The sequence below is a fragment of the Eumetopias jubatus genome, unplaced genomic scaffold (assembly GCF_037043125.1).
Source record: "Eumetopias jubatus isolate StellerSeaLion01/CBP00866 unplaced genomic scaffold, mEumJub1_p1.0 scaffold_1, whole genome shotgun sequence".
Classification (NCBI taxonomy): Eukaryota; Metazoa; Chordata; class Mammalia; order Carnivora; family Otariidae; genus Eumetopias; species Eumetopias jubatus.
Window position 1 is genome coordinate 208,584,908 of NW_028274807.1, and position 19,480 is coordinate 208,604,387.

Below are 19,480 nucleotides of genomic sequence, written 5' to 3' on the forward strand. Positions count from 1 at the left end.
AGTTCTTAGCATTTTACAGAGGTAGCAGGCCTGGCCAGTGAGCTCCAGCCATCTCCCACAGCCAGCTTCTGTTATCAGTGTGATATTTAATTTTTAAGTGTCAACATTGAAAGGTTTATACAGATTAAAAAAAAAAATACAGTATCCACAACCTTCACAACAGCGAGAGCCTTCTGCCTCCAGGGGTAGATGGGCCTCTGTACCGTGAACCTCAGGCTCCGGGGCTAGGAGGGCCCCTGCCCTTCTCCCACCCCCGGCCTCAGTCTTAGCTTAAGGGGCAGCTTGGGCCCTAGCACCCTAGCGTCTCGTTCTGTGGCAGACAGATGAGGGGAAAGGGCAGGCACAGGAGTCCTCGGTCTTGTCTGTCCAGGCCTGTGTAGCAGGAACAGGGGCTGCAGCCCCGGGCCAGCTGCTGCCCTCGTTAGGTCCTGGCTGGAGCGCAGCAGAGAGGCCGCCAGAAGCAGGCCTGGCAGGTCCCAGCTCCCCACCTGGCTGGGTGTTTTGGGGTTCGGTGCCAGACTACAGCTGCTGCCCCCTGCTTTCTATGATGCACGTGGGGGCCAAGGCAGGAGAGCAGAGGGAGCGGAGTGGTGAAGGAGGAGGGGACAGTCTTTAGCACGTGCAAAAGCTGCTGAGGCCACGGGAGCTCCCGGCCTGGCCAGACCTGCGCTGTCACATACCGGACTCGGAGGGCCTGTGCGCCTGGTGAGAAAGGAGCTCCGTGAGGACGGGGTCTGGGTTGGGTGCCCTCTGGCCCAGCACCCCGACCCCAGGCTCAGCCCTTACCTGGGTCTGATTGTGGCCGGTGCCGGACGTGGATGTGGTGAACTCTGAGTACCTGTTCCCCGTGACCCTGCCGGCCCACCTTCTGTACTCCTCCCTCACCTGTGGGGCCCAGGGTGCCAGGTTAGGGAAGGGGCAGGCCCCGGGACCCAGGCCCCCACACACCCCACCCGTGGCGGCCGCGGCACACCTTCTTGTTGAGCAGGCAGTGGAGCACGAAGAGGAAGAGGCCTTGTAGGCAGTTGAGAGTGGTGAAGGTATAGGAGAGCAGCCAGCTCTGCGGGGTGAAGAGGAAGAGGCCAAAGACCCAGGTGCTGCCCAGCACAAAGAGCTGAGCCACAGCCGTGATGGTCAGCACCCTGCGGGGGGTGGGGGGGGAGACAGGGCTTCAGTGGGGGAGGGCCCCCCCCCACGCACCGTCGGCTCCCTGGTAGGCCCCTCCCGGGGCCTGCTCTCACCTAGCCTTCTTTAGTTTCTTCATGTCTGGGTTGATCTCCGAAAACTTCTGAGTGAGCTTCCAGACAGTAGTCACAAAGACCACAGCATTGCACTGGGCAGGGAGCATAGAATTTGCATTAGGGGGGAGTCCTTGGAACTGCAGGGAGGGAACTGGTCTAGTAGGGCTCGGTGTGGGGCCACGCCCCTCGGGCTGGGGGTGCTGGGGGGCACTTACCAGAACGATGAAGGTCACAGGTCCCAGGAAGCTCCAGAGGAAGCCACGGGCTGGGTGCAACCAGCAACTGGGTGAGAGGGGAGGGTCCCGTCAGAGCCCCAGAGGGGCGGGGCTCTGCGGCCCGGACTGGGGTCCCCTGCCCTCCCGTCGGAGAACCGCTCGCCTGCACTCACTAGAGGGTGCGGCCATAGCCCTCGCTGTTGATGGCCGCGGAGATGGCCACGATGAGCAGGGGCACCCCGTAGCCGATCAGGCAAAGCTGCCACTTGCTCAGGCCCTGGCCCTGGAACACGCGCACCACCAGGAAGTAGAGCTCTACTCCCTCGAGGCTCATCCAGCAGAAGGCGGCCAGGAAGAAGTAATGCAGTAGTCCGGCCACCAGGCGGCAGCGCAGCCCCACCTGCAGGGCGGGGGCGGGGCGACATCAGGGCGGGGCGGGGCCGTCAGGGGCCGCCCCTGCAGGGCCCGCCCTCGGGCGGGTGGGGCCGCGGCCTGGAGAGTTGGGGGGGCGGGGCGGGGCGGGAGCTGCAGACCGCGCGCGGGCGGAGCCGCGTGCCTCCCGGCTTTGTGGTCCTCACCGAGGCCCGGGAGTGGGCGGGGCTCGCCCTCTCCCGGGCCTCGCCGACCTAGCGCTCTGGTGAGGGTGGGACCCTCCACCGGCCCGGACCTCACCTGGCCGCCTTCGTTCTCGATGCCCGCCAGGAAGATGGCGGAGCCCACGAAGAGGCAGATGCAGAGGTGCAGGTGCACGGTGGTGCGCGAGCCCTGGATGGGCCGCACCAGCAGGAAGGTGAGGATGCACAGCAGCAGGCAGACTAGCGACAGCACCAGCCCCACCTTGGTGATCAGGGCCAGCTTCTGGTCCTAGATGCAGGATGGGGTGCGCAGTGCTGGGTCAACGCCCTGAGGACTTCCTGCCCTCGTGGACCTCGCCACCCAGACCCATCTGGGGCCTGCCTTGTAGGTCTCTGATCATGCCACTCACCTCCGCCCACATCCTCTGCCCACATCCTCTGCCCTCAACATCTGAGCAAACCTGCTGTGTGTCTCTCATCCTAAATACCGCCCCGGCCCCCCGAACAACCATGGGTGCAGCAGGGGTCCCCAGTCCCTCCTGATGGGCCTCCCCACTAAACACCCAGACTTCTGAGAAGGTCCCCAGTGAAGCCTCAAGGCCACATCCTTCTTTTCTAATACTGATGGTCCCATCTTTCTGACCCTCCTCTCCCTCATCTCAAATTTTACTCCTTCTATACCTGTCACATTGTCAACTCACCGAAACCCACCTTTTTGTCCTTCCTGGACCTTTGGCCTCGACCACAACCTCCCCTACTCTGCTTGGCCCATTCCAATTAAACATGTGGACCAGCTTGCCTATGGATCTCTGAGGCCACATACAGAAAGTTGTGCTCCCTTAGGAGCTTTTAGCTATATTTAACAACTGGTTTGAAGTGGACAGTCAGAGCAGGGTCTGCAGTGCCAGGCCACACCGCTTAATTGCTGAGCCATGGGGAAGTCTGGGGAGGGGGTCTCAGGGAAGGGGCTGGGGGGCATGGGGTGGGGCCACCTGGTCTGTGTGACTGTATAGAGCCAGTTGGGCCTTAACCATCAAGAACCAGCTGCCTGTCTCACCTAAGCCAACCTTGCCACCTGTGGGCTTTTGAGGGTGGCCCCTGGCTGCTCACCTCTATGTCATAGTGGGCCATGAGGATCGCAAAACTGCTCAGGTGGCTGCACCGACAGGTGGTGCTGCCATTCCCGGTGCCCAGGGTCTGGCAGCCTGTCATGGCCCAGTGCCCACTGCTGTTGCCGTCACTCTTCCAGAATGCACAGATCAGCTCCTGCCGTGGCCCAGGTGTCTCCGGCTGTGGGCAGGTGGGAATGGTTGGAGTGTTTAGCCTGGAGCCCATTCTTGGGTCCTGGGCTTGGGTTGAGCCCAAGGAGGGCTGCTTTTCCTTTGATAAGTATTTACTGAGCACCTACTTTGCTCTGTCCCCCAGCCTGGCACACAACGAACAGGGCAGACACAAGTCCCTGCCCTTTGGGGGTTGGCATGCTAGTGGGGGAGACAGATGTAAATAATAAATCTAACACGTAAACTAGATAGCGTGTTAGAAGGGAGTAAGTGCTATTAAAACAAGGAACAGCATAGGGGGAGATGGGGCATAACTACAGATTGAAATTTTAAATAAGGTCAGGGAAGGCCTAAAAGAGGTGGTACTATTTGAACAAAGACTGGAACCAGGTAAAGGACTGAGTCGCGTAGGAGAAAAGTGTGTCCCAAACAGAGGGCACAGCAAGTGCAAAGGCGCTGAGGTCCATTTGAGGAAGGAGCAGAGTGGGGCAATGAAGGCTGCAGAGGAACCACTGTGACCTTGGCTATGTAAGGGGTGAGCAGTAGGGCTGATTCCTCCCCACCTGAATACTCACCCGGTGGGAGAAGGCAAAGGTGACGGGGGAGTCGAGTTTCTCTGTGTTTGTGTTGCTCAGAAAGACCAAGTTGACTGCCGAGAGGAGCCTAGGCTTGGCGCCACGGAAAGGACTTTGGTGGATTTTGTTCAGCTCAACTTTCTTCTCAGGCTCCAGCTCCAAGGAGGCGTTGGCTAGCAATTTCTGCATGTTGCAGCTGGAGAGGATACCCATCACAGTGGGGCCTGGGGGATAGACAGGTTGGCTACCTTCTCCTGCCCTCCCTCCTCCCATGCCCCATCCTGCCTCCGAAGACCTCTGATTCAGGCTCTTCAGTCCACCAGGATGCCCGGGGGCACTGGCGATAGCTCAATTTCCAGTTGTTACATATTCAGAACTTCACCCCTAGCCACATCCCCGCTCCCCTCCCCCTCCCGCTGGCGTCCCCTCGGATTCCCGGCCGGCCGTTACCCGAATCCCTGGCTCCAGTCGCCACAGCCCAGTCCAGCAGCATCCGTGCATGGCTCTGACCCATGGTGATGTTTCCATCCCCACGCTCCTGGATCATCAGGGATAGCTCTGAGGAGAGAGGGGCAGTGACTGGGGGCTCTGGGTGTGGGATGGGGTCCAGGGCTGGGGCAAGACAGGGCAAGGTCTCACCTGTGTTCGAAGGGGAGAGATAGGTGAAGGAGGCTCCAGGCATGGCCTTGGCCAGCGTCCTCAGGACTGCTTCGAAGCCCAAGAGGAAGTGGGTGGCCGTGAGGTGCCTATTATGTGGGGGCAGGGTCTCCAGGTCGTTGGGGGCCTCCAGCATCTCATCCACTGACTTGATGAGGTCCTGGGAGTGACGGGTGACAGCTGGTGGGTCACTGTCCCTCAGGGGCTGCGCAAAGGACCCTGACCTCACCAGCCCCCTCCACCAAGGGGCACACTGCAAAACCACCTGGGGCAGCCTGGGGGTCAGTGGGGTGACAGGGGAATCACTGAGACGGTGCTGTAGTCAGAAGACAAGTGAGGGGGTTGAGTATAGGCCTGTGCGTGTGGACTGTAACTGGTGCTTCACTTGTCCCAGGCGCAGGCTTCCTGCCAGGCTCTGGTCTAGGTCTGCCCTGTCCGGAATGGTTGCCACGAGCCACATGTGGCTCTCGAGCACCCGAAATGTGGCTCCACGTTGCAGTGGTAATATTTTGAATCGATTGGATTAAATGCAGTCTTGACATTAATTTCACTTGTGTAATTTTACTTGTTTATTTTAACATAGCTGCTGGAATATTTAAAATGACACAGGGGCTCCCACGTTCCTACCCGGCTTAGCACACAGGCAAACACTTACATATAATGCTCACCGCATGCCAGGCCCTGCCCTTTCTTTGAACTTTCCTTCTATTAGTTCACGTAAAACCTTCAAACTATATAGAGCAGGCACTACTTTCAGATGAGACTGAGTCCCAGAGAGGGGGAGTCACTTGCCTCAGGTCACACAGCAGAAAGTGGCAATGGGTGGGAGTAGGGGGGCTGTTGGGGAGGATCTGAACCTTCGTGGTCTAACCATGGAGGTGAAATTCCTAACTGCTCCGTTCTTTTGGAGCACTTCTGTGTGTGTGTGTGTGTGTGTGTGTGTGTGTGTGTGTGTACACGTTTTGGGGTGTGTATGTACGTCTGTCTTTGTGTAACCCCTGCTTGGGCTGTCTCCACCAGCATGGAAGCATCCCTAGCCACCCCCATGCTTTCCGGGGGTCCCCTCAGCTCTTGCCCTTACCTGCATGATGCCCTGAGCCAAGGCTGGCTTGAAGTCTCTGTGCAGTTCTTGGACTCTTTCAAAGAAGTGGGACATGCTCTGAGGAGAGGGGACATGAGGGGGGTCAGAGAGCCTCATGTGTGGGTGGGCGAGCTGGGGGAAAATGGGTGGGTCAGGCGGGCTGCACAGAGGGATTCCTGCCTCCTGGTCCCTGCTGGGGCCACTCACCTGGCTCTTGATTCCAGGGGGTGGGGTCCAGGTGGGGAAGGACATCTCTGCAGGGGATAGAACACCATTCATTAGGTGCGAGAGTGTCTGTGTGTGTCAGGGGCGGGGTCTGGGGTCAGGTCAGACCAGGTACCTTCACAGGTGGTGTTGGGCTGCTTATTCTGGAATCCGGGTTTGGGCTCCCAGCCCCGGCGACAGTGGCACTTGTACGAGCCCACGGTGTTGATGCAGACGGTGGACTCGTGGCACGTAGGCTGCCCAGAACTGCACTCATCCACATCTGGGGACACAAAATGGGAGTCAGGACCCCTTTCCCCTCCGTGCCTTCCCCCTTCTCCTGTGTTAGTGTCTCCCCTTGGCTGGAGGTGATATCACCTGCTGACCCCACATCCTGGTGATGCAGGGGTCGTGGGGAGTGTGCGGAGCCTGACATGTAGCACGTGAGCCCTGTACAGATGTGCAGGTTGTGACTATAGAAATACCTTTGTCCCAGGTAGTAATTAGCTGCTGTCTGGAGTCTCCAAGGAGCCTGCTCCTCAGTACCCCAGCTCCTTCCCCAAGACCCCCAGATCTTTTCCCAACCAGCCTCAAAAGAATGAACGCCTGCACAACAGGGCACGCCCAGGGGTCATTCTGCTTGGTTTGTGTGGGTGCCACTGAATATGTGATCAGATGTTCTGAGTGTGGGTCTCCAGGATGTGGCGTCTGAGCTCTGGACCTTCACAGATGGTGTTCTTGGGGCCATTGGGGGACCCAGGAACTGGCTTCCATCCAGGGCGGCAGCGGCACTGATAGCCCCCAATGTTGTTGAGGCAGTGGGTGGAGTTGTGGCATGGGTTCTGCCCCGACGTGCATTCATTCACATCTGAGGACAAAGCCAGAGGGTCAGGGTCCCCTCCACTCACTGCCCCTCTTCTCACTGCCTAGCACCAAGGACCCCACCATTATTGCACATGCTACGCCTGGTGACCTTCAACTTCAACCTCAATGCACCTTACAATGGCTTCCCTACAAGAGGGGCACGGCAGGGACCATGGTCCCCAGTTTAGAGGCTGTGAAACCAGGAGGGAGACTGAGTCATGGAGCCTGAACTTTCTTTCCAAGGACTCTTGCTTACTCCCTCCCCAGCTCTGGCCCAGGTTCCCTTTCTGGGAACTGGAAGTGACACGTTCCTCTGCTTCCATGTGACAGATGAGGAAGGGTGAGGCTGGGAGGTGTGCGCAGAGGCTGGGGGCTCCACAAGGGAACCCCAGGTCCAGAAGGCCCTGCTGCCTCCCTGCTCTGTGGTGGGACCTTCCGGGGAGATGAATCCTTGGGCAGAGCAAACCCCTGGTGTTTCTGGAACCTGAGAGTCTTCTCCCTCCTCCTGGGGCTGCAGGATCCTCCTCGGCCCCTCCCCAGCTCCAGCGCAGCCTGACAGCATCTGCCAGGGCCTCTACCTGTGCACAGATTCGGGTCGCCCGGGCTGAGCTCCAAGCCGGGCGGGCACTTGCAGGTGTAGCTGCCCTGGGTGTTGGTGCAGATGCCGCGGCTTTTACAGATTCGGGGTTTCAGCTGACATTCGTCCACGTCTGCAGGGGGAAGGAGAGGGTGATGGGTGCCTGCAGCTGTATCCTGGGATAGAAGCATCTGGAAGGCCCCACTGTCTCTTCTCTGGTGAGTGGGTGCCTTTTCTAATTCACATGGAGGCATGCTATGGGCGAGCATGGTGGCCCAGATGTTCTGTTTCCAGATGTTGCCAGAAGTGGTCCAAGTCCTCCCCGTCTGCCAGCCCTGGCTCCCTCGGCCTCTCTGGGCAGCTCCCAGCTGGGGCAGGGACATCACGGCCACCTGTGTCCCAGCCTGAGGACTTGGACAAGTCCAGGGTGGGCCTTCCTGGGAACCGTGTGCAGGGGAAGTGCTGTATTCCCGGACCGGGACCTGTCGTGGCTCCCAGTGATGGCCTTTGTCCTAACTCCCCCACGGTGGTGGCTCACTGGCTGAGTTCCTGCTTGGAATCCCGGTGACCCTCGCAGGACGCTCCTATCCATGCAAACTCTGAGATTCCAGCTCCACGGAGATGGACAAGACCCACCCCTGAGCCAGGCCCTCCAAGGACGAGGCTTTTGGGTGGGGCAGGGAGAGTAAGGATGGTGCCAGACAGGTCAGGTCCATCCGGACAGTGGGCACCAGGCTGGGGTGGGCAGTGTCACTGATGTCCAGTCAGGCAGCCTTGGGGCAGTGAGGATGCCTTTTTCTGGCAGGTGCTGATGGGCGAGAGGTAGCTCATGTTTCTGTCTTCTTGGCCCTTGGCCTCCGACCAGGGATGCACACACTGGGCCCAGCTGAATGGGGCTCAGCCTTCGTCTTCTGTCCCTGAGCGGTCCAGTGCTCCATGGGACCTGAGCTGACCTCCTCAGGAGAGGGTTAGACCCGGGGCAATGGTCCTGGATGACAGCCTCTCTTGTCATCTGGTCCAGACAGGAGCTTCTGGGTTCACCTGACTCTCTAAGTGTGTGTGCATGTGTGTGCGTGGGGTGGGGGGTTGGTGTCACCTGGCCCACCCCAGGCACAACATCCTCCGGGTCCTGATCATCCAGGCTGAATCAGAGCTACCAGGGAGGGTCGGGACAGAGCCTTGCGCAACGAAACAGAGAAGGCCGAATGGCTGAGAAGCCAGGGTCTGGGTGTCAGGAAGAACCTTCTCCAGGCAGGATGCTGGCTAGGGCAGGGCAGGCTGGGGGCTGCGCACCCGCCCTCCAACCTCCGTCCTCCCATCTTTCCTGATGGGGTCCCTGGGTCTGTCGTGGCCGAGGGCCTGAGAGGGCTGCTCGTATGGCCAGGCCCGTGTGGGCTCCGGTGGGGGCAGGTCTCATCCAGGCGGTTACTGATGGTGGTGAAGAGGATGGTTACTGTACCTCCCGCCAAGTGTCTTGAATGCCATTCCCCTCTTGTTTTATGCAAATAAGATGCTGGGGGGGCAGGGGGGCAGTCCAAACATCAGAAAGTGACCCTCGGGAGAGGGTTCTGAGCCTTGGGATTCAGAGAGGTTCGGGACACCAGGTGGGTGCCCAGGACGTTCTCTGATGCCTGGGGGAAAGTGGAACAAGGGCCTGGGTCTCCCGTCTGCAGCAGGTCCCGCTGCCACGACATGGCGGCATGTGTGTCCTCAGCTGCGGCAAAGGCTGAGGCTGTCACAGAGCTAGGTCTTGAGGCGGCAGGCCCTGGGCCAAGCCAGCAGACGATTCTCTCTCCCTGTCACCCAGCTTGAGGTCCACAGTGGTCCCTCTCCCGTCTCTTGTGCATCCATGTCCCTGCCCAGCGGCCTGACCGAGCCCCCTTCTCTCAGCCCTGCTCTCAGCCCTGTCTGTTCTAATACAGCAATACAGCCTCTCCATGACCACAGCCACCACCTGTGCTGGGGGTTCACAACAGTCGGTGGGCGGCACCCCCTGTCCAGGCACATGTCATGTAAAGGCTCTGTCCTCTGGCCAGGCCACAGGTTTGGGGCAGAGCGTTCACCCAGAGGCCCCTAGGGAGCAGCAGAGCCGTGGACGGAGCCCTCCCCCTGGGCTCCACGGAAGCGCAGGTCCTCCCTTCCCTCCCACCGGCGGCGAGGCTCTGCAGCCCTCTGTCTGCGTGCAGGGCAGGACGGGGCTGGGGACCAAGGCTGTAGGCTCTTCTCTCCACAGCAGGGAGGGCCTACGGACCCACCCCAGAGTCCTTTGGACCCTCAGCTCACCTTGTCTTCAACCTCTCACTTCTGCTCTCCTCCCCTGCTCTCTCTCTCTCTCTCTATTCTGCACTAACCCCCTCCCTCTGGGCAAGTGGTCGCTCCTGCCCATTCACTGCTAGCCCTCTCTGCCCCCTGTGGATACCCGAAGCCCCTTCCTGTGCTTGCTGTTCTCTCTGGAAGGGGGGCAAGTCCTAGTAATGCACAGAGTCCAGGCTGCACCTGGGCCCGAACCGTGGCATCACCCGGCAAGACCACGGCAAGAGATGTGACTGCATTGGGGGGTGGATGGGAGCAGCCCGTCTCCATGCCCATCCTGGGGTGGACCCCGGGGGTGCCCATCTTGGAGGGGGTACATTAGATCATAATGAGGATCATTCAAAACCCAACAGCCACCATTCTGTGCTTTGCTGTCTCTATCTTCCCAGCACTTCTATGAGGTAAGCACCATTGTGACCCCCTTTTTACAGATGGGTAAATAGGCACAGAGCGGTGAAAGAGCTTGTCCAAGTTCACACAGTTAACAAAAGGCAAAGCTACTTTTCTTTTTATCTGTAAAAAATAAGGACTCTTTAAAACACACACACACACACACACACACACACACAAATCACAATAGTATTATCACATCTTGCACATTAATGGTGATTTCCGAATAAGTGTCCTGGCCAGTGTCACACACACACAGCTATCAAGTGGCAAAGTCAGGATTTGGGTCCTTGGCCTTCACACTACCCTGCCTCTCTGTGCTGGAGGCTCAGGAACAGACAGACAGATGTGGGATGATTCAGGAATGGCTCCGGTGATCCCAAACCTCATGGACGAGGAGATGGAAAGTGCGGGGTGGTTCTTACCTTGACATGTGTTCTCACTCTCATTCCTGAACGTTCTTGCCCCAGAAGCAAGCTCATATCCTTTAATGCACGTGCAGTGGAAGCTCCCCTCTGTGTTCTGGCAATCTGCGAATTTTCCACAGGACACCGTCAAGGGTGGTCCACACTCGTTGATGTCTGGAACACAACAGGGCAAAGGGTCACCTCCCAAAGGCATGAGTTCCTTCAGGAAGAGATTCCTATCCCACACTTGACTCCCCAGCATGGGGCCAACGCTTAAAGTGTCTTTTGGGGAAGGATTAGACTCTTAAGCTATACTGCAGAGGCTGGGCTGCAGCTGGAGCAAGCCATTCCTGAAGCCCACTCAGTCAGCTCTGCTCTTCTCTGCCCTCTGGACTTGAGCTCAGTAGGGAGTGCTGAGATGGGGCGGCGGGGGGCGGGGGGTGGCAGCTCTGCATCTTCCCGCCCAGTCCAGGAAGGGCAAAGTGAAGCACAGACTCCAGAGCTCCTCTCTCTCCAGGAAGCCATGTTTATTCACTTATTTTCCACTTTTCTATCTTTTCCTTTCTCATTTCTCTGCCCTTGATGACAGTCCCAAAGCCAAAGGCTGAGACCCCAACCACCACTCACATCCCCCATGGGCACTAGGCTATGCCCCACTGTCTCCACGCCCCTGCACCACCCCAAGCCCCTGTACCATCACAGCTCTCGAAGACGGTGGTGAAGATATCCCCAGACGAAGAAATGAATCCCGGGGAGCAGCGACAGGTGGTGGCATTGACACACGTGGAATTCGGAGGGCACCAGCGAGAACAGTCTGTGGGGATGGTGACCACAGTTGGAAGGTGAGGTCTGAGCCAGGTGCTGGGGAGGGGGACAGGATCATCCCCAAAGGAGGGGTTGCTGGGAGGGGCAGCCCTGGCCTTCCCCCTGCAGCAGGCCTCCCTCCTGCCTGGGCTGTGGGGGCCCAGGGCCCCTTCCCCAGGCTCTGGCTGTGGACTTCTTTGCTCCCAGCAGACTCACCTCTGGTTTTCTGGGATCCAGCTTCCAACAGAATCAGCGGGACACCCAGCACTGGAACAGAGAGAGAGGGTGTGTGTTGGGGGGGCTGCCCAGAGTAGGGAAGGATTGACGAAGAACTAAGGGTGACACATCTGAGGGAAAAGGGGCTGCTGACCCCTCCCAGGCTTGGGCTCTGTCCGTCGCTAATGAGAAAGCAAGCAGTCCTCCCTGGACTCCAGGGCCCACAGTCAGAGTGTCTGCCACCATCGCCTGGGGATGGGTTTCAGACTGAGGGTGGGGAAGGGGCCCGAGCCCGTGGGGGTCTTGGCTCCTGCTGACCTGTGACAATAGTTCAGTAAACAGACAGGAGACGGATAGCCCTGGTTCAAATGCCAGACCTTGGTCAGGTGACCTTACTTCCCAGTGCCTCAGTTTTCCCATCTGTCGAACGGGAATGATGATGGGCTGCCCTTCCTAGAGGCGTGTGAGAACTAAGCGCGTGAATACTGCCTGGTGTGTCCGAGTGTTTACTATCATCGTTTCTTTATGTGAAGGTGAAGGGTTGGGCCAGGTGTTCTCTCAGATGCCCCCGAAACTAAGATGCTCCGGGGCCCGCACCCCGGCTGGGGGACACAGGTGTGCACGCACCACACCCAGGACATCTGTCAGCCCAACGACCGGCTTGAGACCCAGTGGTGACATTTCACCCCCGGCTCCCCGCCGCGGGAAGACACTGTCCTGAGACCCTGTAGACCCTCTTCTGCCTCTCCTGCTGCTCAGGGGCACCCTACTCCCCAGGCATGTGTTTGGGGGTCCTCCTAAAGTCAGCAGGGGCTCTAGGGACGGGGAGCTCCTTGTTCACCAGCGATAGAGACTAGGAGATAGTGATGGAGAGAAAATAAGGAGAGGGAGAGAGAGAAGGAGCCAGAGACACAGAGAGAGGAGAAAGAGGAAGGACGGAACAGACAGGTGGGGGGAGAGAAAGAGGCAGAAGTTAAGGCAGGGCTAGAGATGGACAGAGAAATAGGGAACTCGTGGAAAGAGAGAGACCACGATGGCAGAGATTGGACAGAGAGACACAGAGATAGAGAGATTGAGAGAAAGATCCGGAGACAAGAGACACAGTTAGAAGGTGGGGATGTGAATGGAAACGGGGAGGGAGGGAGGAGGGTGCCTCAGCAGCAGGTGGAAGCATGGGAAGGGCTCAGGGGAGATGTCCGTGTCTCTGCCAATCTGGGAATGCTGGCCAAGCTGTGGAGACCCCAATTACCCAGGGAGACCCAAAGCGGGGTGGTGGGCGGAGGGATGGGGCCCGGGAGGGCGGGCGGGAGGGCATGAGTCACTTCCTGGGCCAAGGGGAAGGGTTGACTCACACTCTGTTGCCCCTGGACGGGGCTCCCAGGGGAATTCTGGGGTTGGCCATTGTGAGCACGGCTTGAGGGGCTGTGGGGGGTACAGACTTGAGGGTACCCCGACCATTTAGTTCCTATGTCCAAATTGGATACCCCTCAGGCCAGTGGGGGTCCAGAGATCCCCCTCCAAGAGGTCCTCCCAGCCAAGGTAAACTGAGGCTGGAATGTCCTTCCCCTCCCTCAAATGAGGATCCCTCGCTTCCTCCTCTCTGGCCACAGGGCTTGGCTAGTTCCACCCTCGGCCGAGACCCACTTCCTCTTTGCAGGACAGACCACAAAATGACCTTCCCTAGCAGGGTGGGATCTGGACTGATTTGTCCCCAGCTCCCAAAGCCCCAAATAGCAACCATCATGCTCAGAACTGCCCTAGGAGGCAGGGGCTCTGGTCATGTCCATTCTACAGATGGACAAACTGAGGCTTGGAGCCCAGAAACAGCTCAGGAAGAATCTGGTGGAAAAAGGGGGACTGAGGAAAGTGGAATCGAGCTCAAGTTCCCCAGACCGTGGTGTGTGTGTGTGTGGGGGGGGGTTCTTTTGTGCCCCATCCCCTCCACTGGGGCTGGGCTGGGATCTCCTCCCCCACCACCAAGGCTGCTGGGCCAGGCCTTCTGCGTCTGGGGCCTTGGGAGTCACCCAAACAGGAGCCAGGAGAGGAGCTGCTGGTCATCTGCTCTGGGTCCCATCTGGTTTGCATTGCCTGTGCAGCCCTGAGCAATAGATCCTTGCTTAGGGAGCCTGGGGGCAGGGGGCGGAGCAGTCACCATCCTCTTGCTCTTCCTGCTAAGGACCCCCTAGCCCAGACCCCAGGCCCACCAGTGTCCTGCCCAGAAGGCAATAAGACAAAGTAAAATAAAAAATAAAGTACCGTTTGCTTAATTCTTATTGTGAACCAGGAATAGTTTGTGTCGAACTCACTCAACACTTAACCCTATAAAGCGGAGACCAGGCTCCCCCCATTTTACTGTTGTGGAAAATGAGCTCAGCGGCTCCATGACTTGGCCCCAGGGACACACGACCCCCCAGTAGCCCACTTAGACTCCTGTCCTTGCTCCTGAGGAAAGCCAGGGTGGGGATGTTGGGGGAGTCCCTGCGCTCGCGCCTGCCACACTGGGCCAGCACAGGGGATCCCCAACCCTGTGGCCCAGGGAAGCTCTGGTTGGGGCTCCCCAAATGTCATTTCTTCACTCTCTTTGTTGCCTGGTTGCTCAGGCAACAAGCTGTCCCGATAACCATAACCGTTAGAGACATTCTGGGTGGGGCGGGAAGGGAGGAGGGGTGGGGGTGGGGGAAAGTCACAGTGAAAAATCAAGTTCAAACCCACAGCTGGCAAAATTCCTTCAACCCACGGCAGAGTCCTGGCTGGGCCTGGGGGAGCAAGGGTGGGGGTCTCTGGGGCTGCCCTTGTCACTGAGACATGGGGGACATGTTGGGAGTACCCCACCGCATTGGAGGGGTCCTGGCTCCTAGCTCCCCAGCATCCCCCATGCCCTATGTTAAAAGCAGTTGCCTACACGGTCCCAGCACTCACTTTTTGCCCCCTCTCCTTCCCCCGTGCCTCAGTTTCCCCTCTTAGGGGGGCAGCCCCCAAAGTGTCTCTGGGACAGAGCTCAGAAATCTGCGTGGCAGTGGGGGCTCCTAGAGCACCTTGAGAGTTTCTGCCAGGACAGGGGGCGCCCCGGTACTGCCAGCCCCTCTCCCCATGTGCCCGCCCGACCATGTGGCTTCCTCCGCTGTGGGGCCCTGGAGCTGCCAGCCACACCTTGCATTTCTCCACGGGGCACGGAGTGCCAAGGCACCCAGGGGTACTTTCTGCACAGCCCCCTCGTCCCTCCCCGTGGGGCCCCCAAATCCTCACCTTGAAGGAGAAGGAGGAAGCTGTGGTGGCGGCAGCGGGGGCCTCCCATGGTCTGAACTGCCGGCAGGGGAAACAGAGGAAGGGCCGGGCCGTCCAGTCTCTCCAGGCTGGGCAGCTGCGTGGTGTCCCGAGGCTGGCTGGGACTTTATGAAAGGGGGGGGACAGCGGCTGGCCCAGGGCCCTCCCCGGAACTGGCGGGGCAGCTGGAAGCCAACAGGAAAGTGGAGTAAAAACACAGACCGAGAGGCGTTGCACGGGCTCATAAACACACACACACACACACACACACACACACACACACACACGCGCGCGCGCGCGCGCGCGAACAACCTGCTCTGCTCCCAAATCCTCTGCCTCCAGTCCTACCATCTGAGCGCCTGACAAACTCGCTGGCCCCCCTGTGCCTGGACTGGCTGTATCCCAGCGGAAAGCGGGGCCGTGCGGGCAGGGCTGGGGTGGGAGTCATGCCCAGGGCCCCGCCTGGCTCTTCTTGCAGGGGTGTTTAGGTTGGGGGGGCCATGTCAGAAATAGCTTGGGGCTCGCATGTTGGGGGCGGCCCTGAGCTCACTGCCTTGGCAAACCTGCCTGCGTCTCCGGGGCCAGCATCTGAGCCAACAGTGCCCCCAATCCGTGCTTCCCAGATGAGGAAACTGAGGTAGCGAGTCCAGAGTCCAAATGGAAGCTGGGGGAGCTTGAAGGGGCCCTTCATGGGGGCCCGGCAGGCCCCAGGAAGAGAAATTGCAGGGCCACAGGCCACGATGCTTCTGGAGCTGGCCTTTCTGGGCCAGCCTTCCCCTGGGAGGGAAACTTACATTTCAGGGGCTCCTGGGCAGCAACAGAGAATCTCGTGATGAAAGAGTTGTTTCCTTTTGTTTCCACATGACTGGCTTCTCTCCTGAGCCATCTAATAATTTTTAATAAAGTGCTTAACTGGAGCCAGGCCTGATTCTCCTAGAATTATCTGTGTATCTATTTTAACCCACTTACTCTGCAAAACTTGAGGCAGGTGGGGCTATGATTCCCATTTTACAGAGGGGGAGGTCGAGGCACAGGTAACAAGTGGCTGAGCTGGGACCCGTAAGCAGGCAGCCCAGTCCTTGAGACCCTGCCAGAGCTCAAGGTCCGGAAGAAAGTCTCTACTGGGTGCTGATGTGTCTTTAACACCTTGGCGGCCCTGGGGTTTAGCCGGGGCAGTATCCAGCTGGAACCCAAATAGCTGGTTTTATGTTCCTTGTGCTCTCATTTGTTTTTCAATTTACCAACTCTTCGGAGCAAGGAGAGGGTTTTGCAACTAGGATGTCAATATAAAGTTTCCTTTTCAAATAAATGGTTTTGGGGCTGCAAACGTGTAAAAATTTAAAGAAAATACTAAATCCATGATAGGTCAAAGGGGGAAGATGGCTGGTCATGGAAAAAAAAGGTCACAAATGGCTGAAAGCAGAGAAGCCTTATCCCAGAGATGATGGAACACCTCCACCCCCGGAATTAACCCCTTCCTGCCCTCTCCCTCCCCACCCCCCGCCCCCATCCCATTGTCCTGGGTGGGGCGTGGGAAGGGTTCTGCCAGAGGACTCAAGGGGCTTGGGTGTTGGGGGCGGGAGGACCCAGGAGGAGGCTGGGAGGGGAGGGGCCAAACCAGATGTGGAGTGGATTTTTGAATTTTTTTTTTTCCAGAATCTGGAAACCTCAGGGCTAGACATGCCCTCCCCACAGGATTGAAGGTCAGACAGTTGGTACCTGGAGGAGCTGGGGCTTGGGGGTTCCAGCTTGGGGGAGGCGGGAGGAGCTGCCCTGGGTATTGTCCCCACACCTACCCTCACCCTCGGTGACCATCTATTCTTTGGCCTTTTCCTCCCTGGTGTGTGTCTTGGGCCCTTGGAGCAGGTCTGACCTCCCTGGGACTCAGTTTTCCTGTCTGGTGAATGGGATTAAAATGCCTGCCCACTGGCCTCACAGAACAGGGTGAGGAAGGAACAGGGTAACAGGAGAAAAGGCTTGGAGATGTTAGCTGCAAGATTGGGGAAGGCACGAAGAAGGTCATCCTCAGCACCACCACCACCATCTGGCCTGTCAGCAAGTCCTGGGGCCTTGCCTTCAGATAGACCCGGAATCTTCACCCCTCTCCTTCTCATTGGCCCTCCGCCCTGGTCTAGGTCTGTCATCTCCAGCCTTGGTGTTCTGGCTCCTGCCCCCACACTTGGTTCCCCTCACTGTGGCCCAAGGGCACCTGCGAACGCCTGAGTCAGGTCACACCCCTCCTCAGCTCAAGAGCCCTTCATGGCTCCCACCTCCCTGGTGAAACCCCAAGTCCTCCCACAGCACATAAGACCCTGCCTGATCTGCCCTGTCACCTGTGTGCCCTCACCTCCTCCTGCGCTTCCCGTGCTCACTTGGCTGCAGTTTTCCTTGTGGAAAACACCAGGCACGGTCTGACCTCAGGGCTTTTGCACGAGCTGTTGCCTCTGCCTGGAATATTCTTACCCCAGATAACCTCCTGGTTCCTTCTCTCCTCCTCTTCGTGTTTTGGCTCAATTTCCTGACCCACCCCTTGAGTCCAAATGTAATCTCCTCCCATCCTCAGCACCCCAGCTCCTCCCAGTGTTCTCGATTCTCCATTCTCTGTACCACCTGGCCACCTCTCATCATGGACTATACCTACTTACCTTGTTTACCATCTGCCCCCACCCCCACTAGACTGTCAGCTCCGGAGGCAGGACTTTGGTCCATTCGTGTCTCTGCAGTGCCGGCAAAGAGCCTGCATCCAGTAGGGCTCCATACTTAGTAACCACCCCCAACACACACACCCCTGTCGTGCCCCCCCACTGAAGGAAACCCCCTTCAAGCTTCCTGATCTGGCCCTTGCTGGGCTATCACACTGTTCCTCCTCCTTCCCTCTGCCCTGAAGTTCCAGGCCCGAAGACCTATTTGGCAGTGCCCCGCCCCCCCCTTCCCGGGACAATCTTGTGACCTCTGTTTCACAGCAGGGAGGCGGGGACACAATGGGTCCCTATGTGTCAGATGGGAAACTGGCACCTGGAGGGCTGGACCACTGGTAGGAGGTTCCTCAACTAGGAAGTGGCTAAGCCAGGATTATTCAAATAATAATAATACTATTTATACTGCATTGTATTACATTCTAGTCTATATTTTGGTTATTGTAGCTACAACAGTAACAAATCATCCCGGTGGAAGATAGTGCTCATCCAGCGCCTCGGTGTATTCCTGGCCCCCTTCTAAGCACTCTACAGGGACTGAACTCACTTATCTTCCCGACAGCCCTAGAAGGCAGGTGCTGCAATTTCCATTTGGCGGGCAGGGTAATGGAGGCTTGCACGGTCACAGGGCACGCTCATCTCAGATCAGAGGTCCCGGGCAAACCAGATCTCTCCAGATCTCTTCCCCTTTGGGACCGTGTGGTCAGGGTCTTAAAGAAGAGCACAAATCGCAGGGGTGTAGCTAGGAGTGGACGCTCAGTGAACAGCAGCTTGGCCCTTAGGAGAGGGAGACAAGGGGACCCCAGTGTCCTGCCTCCTGGCTTCTTGTGCTGCCTGTCTCTGCCCAGCACCCACGCAAGCCCATGCTGAAGTGGGGGGGGGTCAGATGGGGTCTCCGGCTGGAGGGGGGCTAACAGGAAGGCCCCTGCCTGGGAGACAATGGCAGAGGAAGGGGCCGGGCCAGCCCCCACGCGGATGAGCCCAGCTGCCGGCTCCAGGAGGGCGACATAGCTATTGTGAGGCCAGACAGCTGTCCCTGAGCCAGGAAGCCCCAGGAAGCCAGGGAAGAAAGTGGGAGTCTCGGGCTGACCCTGATCCCTGACCCAGGGCAGGTCTGACAATGGGCCCTTGGTCTCCTCCTGCAGGCTGGACACCTGGATTCCCCCTGAGGCTGGGGCCCCCAGGGTCCACCTGACGAGGGGCTCTTGGTGCAGAGCCCTGCCTAGCCCCAGCTGGCATCCTCCTAACCCCCACCACCCACACTGCCTGGCCCAGCCTGGGGAGTTAGGAGGCAGCGCTGAGTGGGGCCGTATTTATAGCTCCCTGGCGCTGCTGCACAAACTTCTAAATATAGATGCCGAGTTATTTGGGGCCTCGGCCCTGGGGTGGAGTGGGAGTGGAGGGCACCGCACGTGTGCCTCCCTGGCCTGGGCCCTTGAGATGGTTGGGCCTCTCAGTCTCTGGGCGCTGAGGCTGCGGGGGCTCATGGGGGAGCAGTTTGTCTGAGTGGGGGCACATGGAAAGAGCCGCGGTAGAGTTGCCCACAGCCACAGCACAGGGACACTGCCTGAAAGGGGTGCAGGCACGTTCCAGGCCCAGGAGGAGGGCATACGTTTGTGCCTGGTGTCCCCAATGTCCCGTTCCTTCTTTCACCCCAAGACACCTTCTTTAAGACACTGCAGTAGGGAAAGTGGACTGAGGTGTCACCACAATGTTTTCAGCTTCTAGGAAATAAAGGCCCCCAGGAAGTTGCGGGAACAGCCCTGAATCTCAAACAAACCCCAGCTCTTAGCAACCCACTTCCCCTTCCCCATCAGTGCTGACCTCACTGGTGGCCCGGGGGGAGGGGGAGGTCTGGTGACATGGCTGGGGGTGTGGGTGGGGCTATAAATAGCCAGTTTATAAGCAGCTGCAGAGCCAGCTGGGGCAGATAGATGGTGGCGCTGGAGTCCAGAGGGCTTCTCACGGACAGCGGGACCCCAGAGTGTCACCCCCTCCCAGCAGTTGCCAAACTTTGGGGAAATAAGGGGGACACGAGGGACAAGTTGCTTAAAACCAGCAACGTCAATGATTCTTTAAAGCAGCACCTTAACTCAATGGCCACTGAGACTTGAATGGAAG

At 58.5% G+C, this 19,480-nt stretch overlaps 1 protein-coding gene across 3 annotated transcripts; it reads right to left on the reverse strand.

Moving 5' to 3' along the window:
* Nucleotides 1-66: 66 nt before the first annotated feature.
* Nucleotides 67-14,840, reverse strand: ADGRE5 (adhesion G protein-coupled receptor E5). 3 transcript variants are annotated; one of them, XM_028088710.2, is made up of 20 exons: nucleotides 14,646-14,840; nucleotides 11,400-11,450; nucleotides 11,074-11,193; nucleotides 10,398-10,553; nucleotides 7,271-7,402; nucleotides 6,550-6,696; nucleotides 5,965-6,111; nucleotides 5,832-5,878; nucleotides 5,625-5,702; nucleotides 4,526-4,703; nucleotides 4,337-4,444; nucleotides 3,887-4,110; nucleotides 3,142-3,321; nucleotides 2,129-2,320; nucleotides 1,630-1,856; nucleotides 1,457-1,523; nucleotides 1,242-1,333; nucleotides 974-1,142; nucleotides 787-885; nucleotides 67-702 (listed from the first exon to the last, which is right to left on the reverse strand). In XM_028088710.2, exons 1-20 carry the CDS (start codon nucleotides 14,692-14,694, stop codon nucleotides 673-675), a joined length of 2,493 nt encoding a protein of 830 aa, XP_027944511.2. In that variant the 5' UTR covers nucleotides 14,695-14,840; the 3' UTR covers nucleotides 67-672. The 3 variants fall into 3 exon arrangements, with proteins under 3 accessions (XP_027944511.2, XP_027944512.2, XP_027944513.2); XM_028088711.2 differs by lacking the exon at nucleotides 7,271-7,402 and having other exon boundaries at nucleotides 14,646-14,837; XM_028088712.2 differs by lacking the exons at nucleotides 6,550-6,696; nucleotides 7,271-7,402 and having other exon boundaries at nucleotides 14,646-14,833.
* Nucleotides 14,841-19,480: the final 4,640 nt, after the last annotated feature.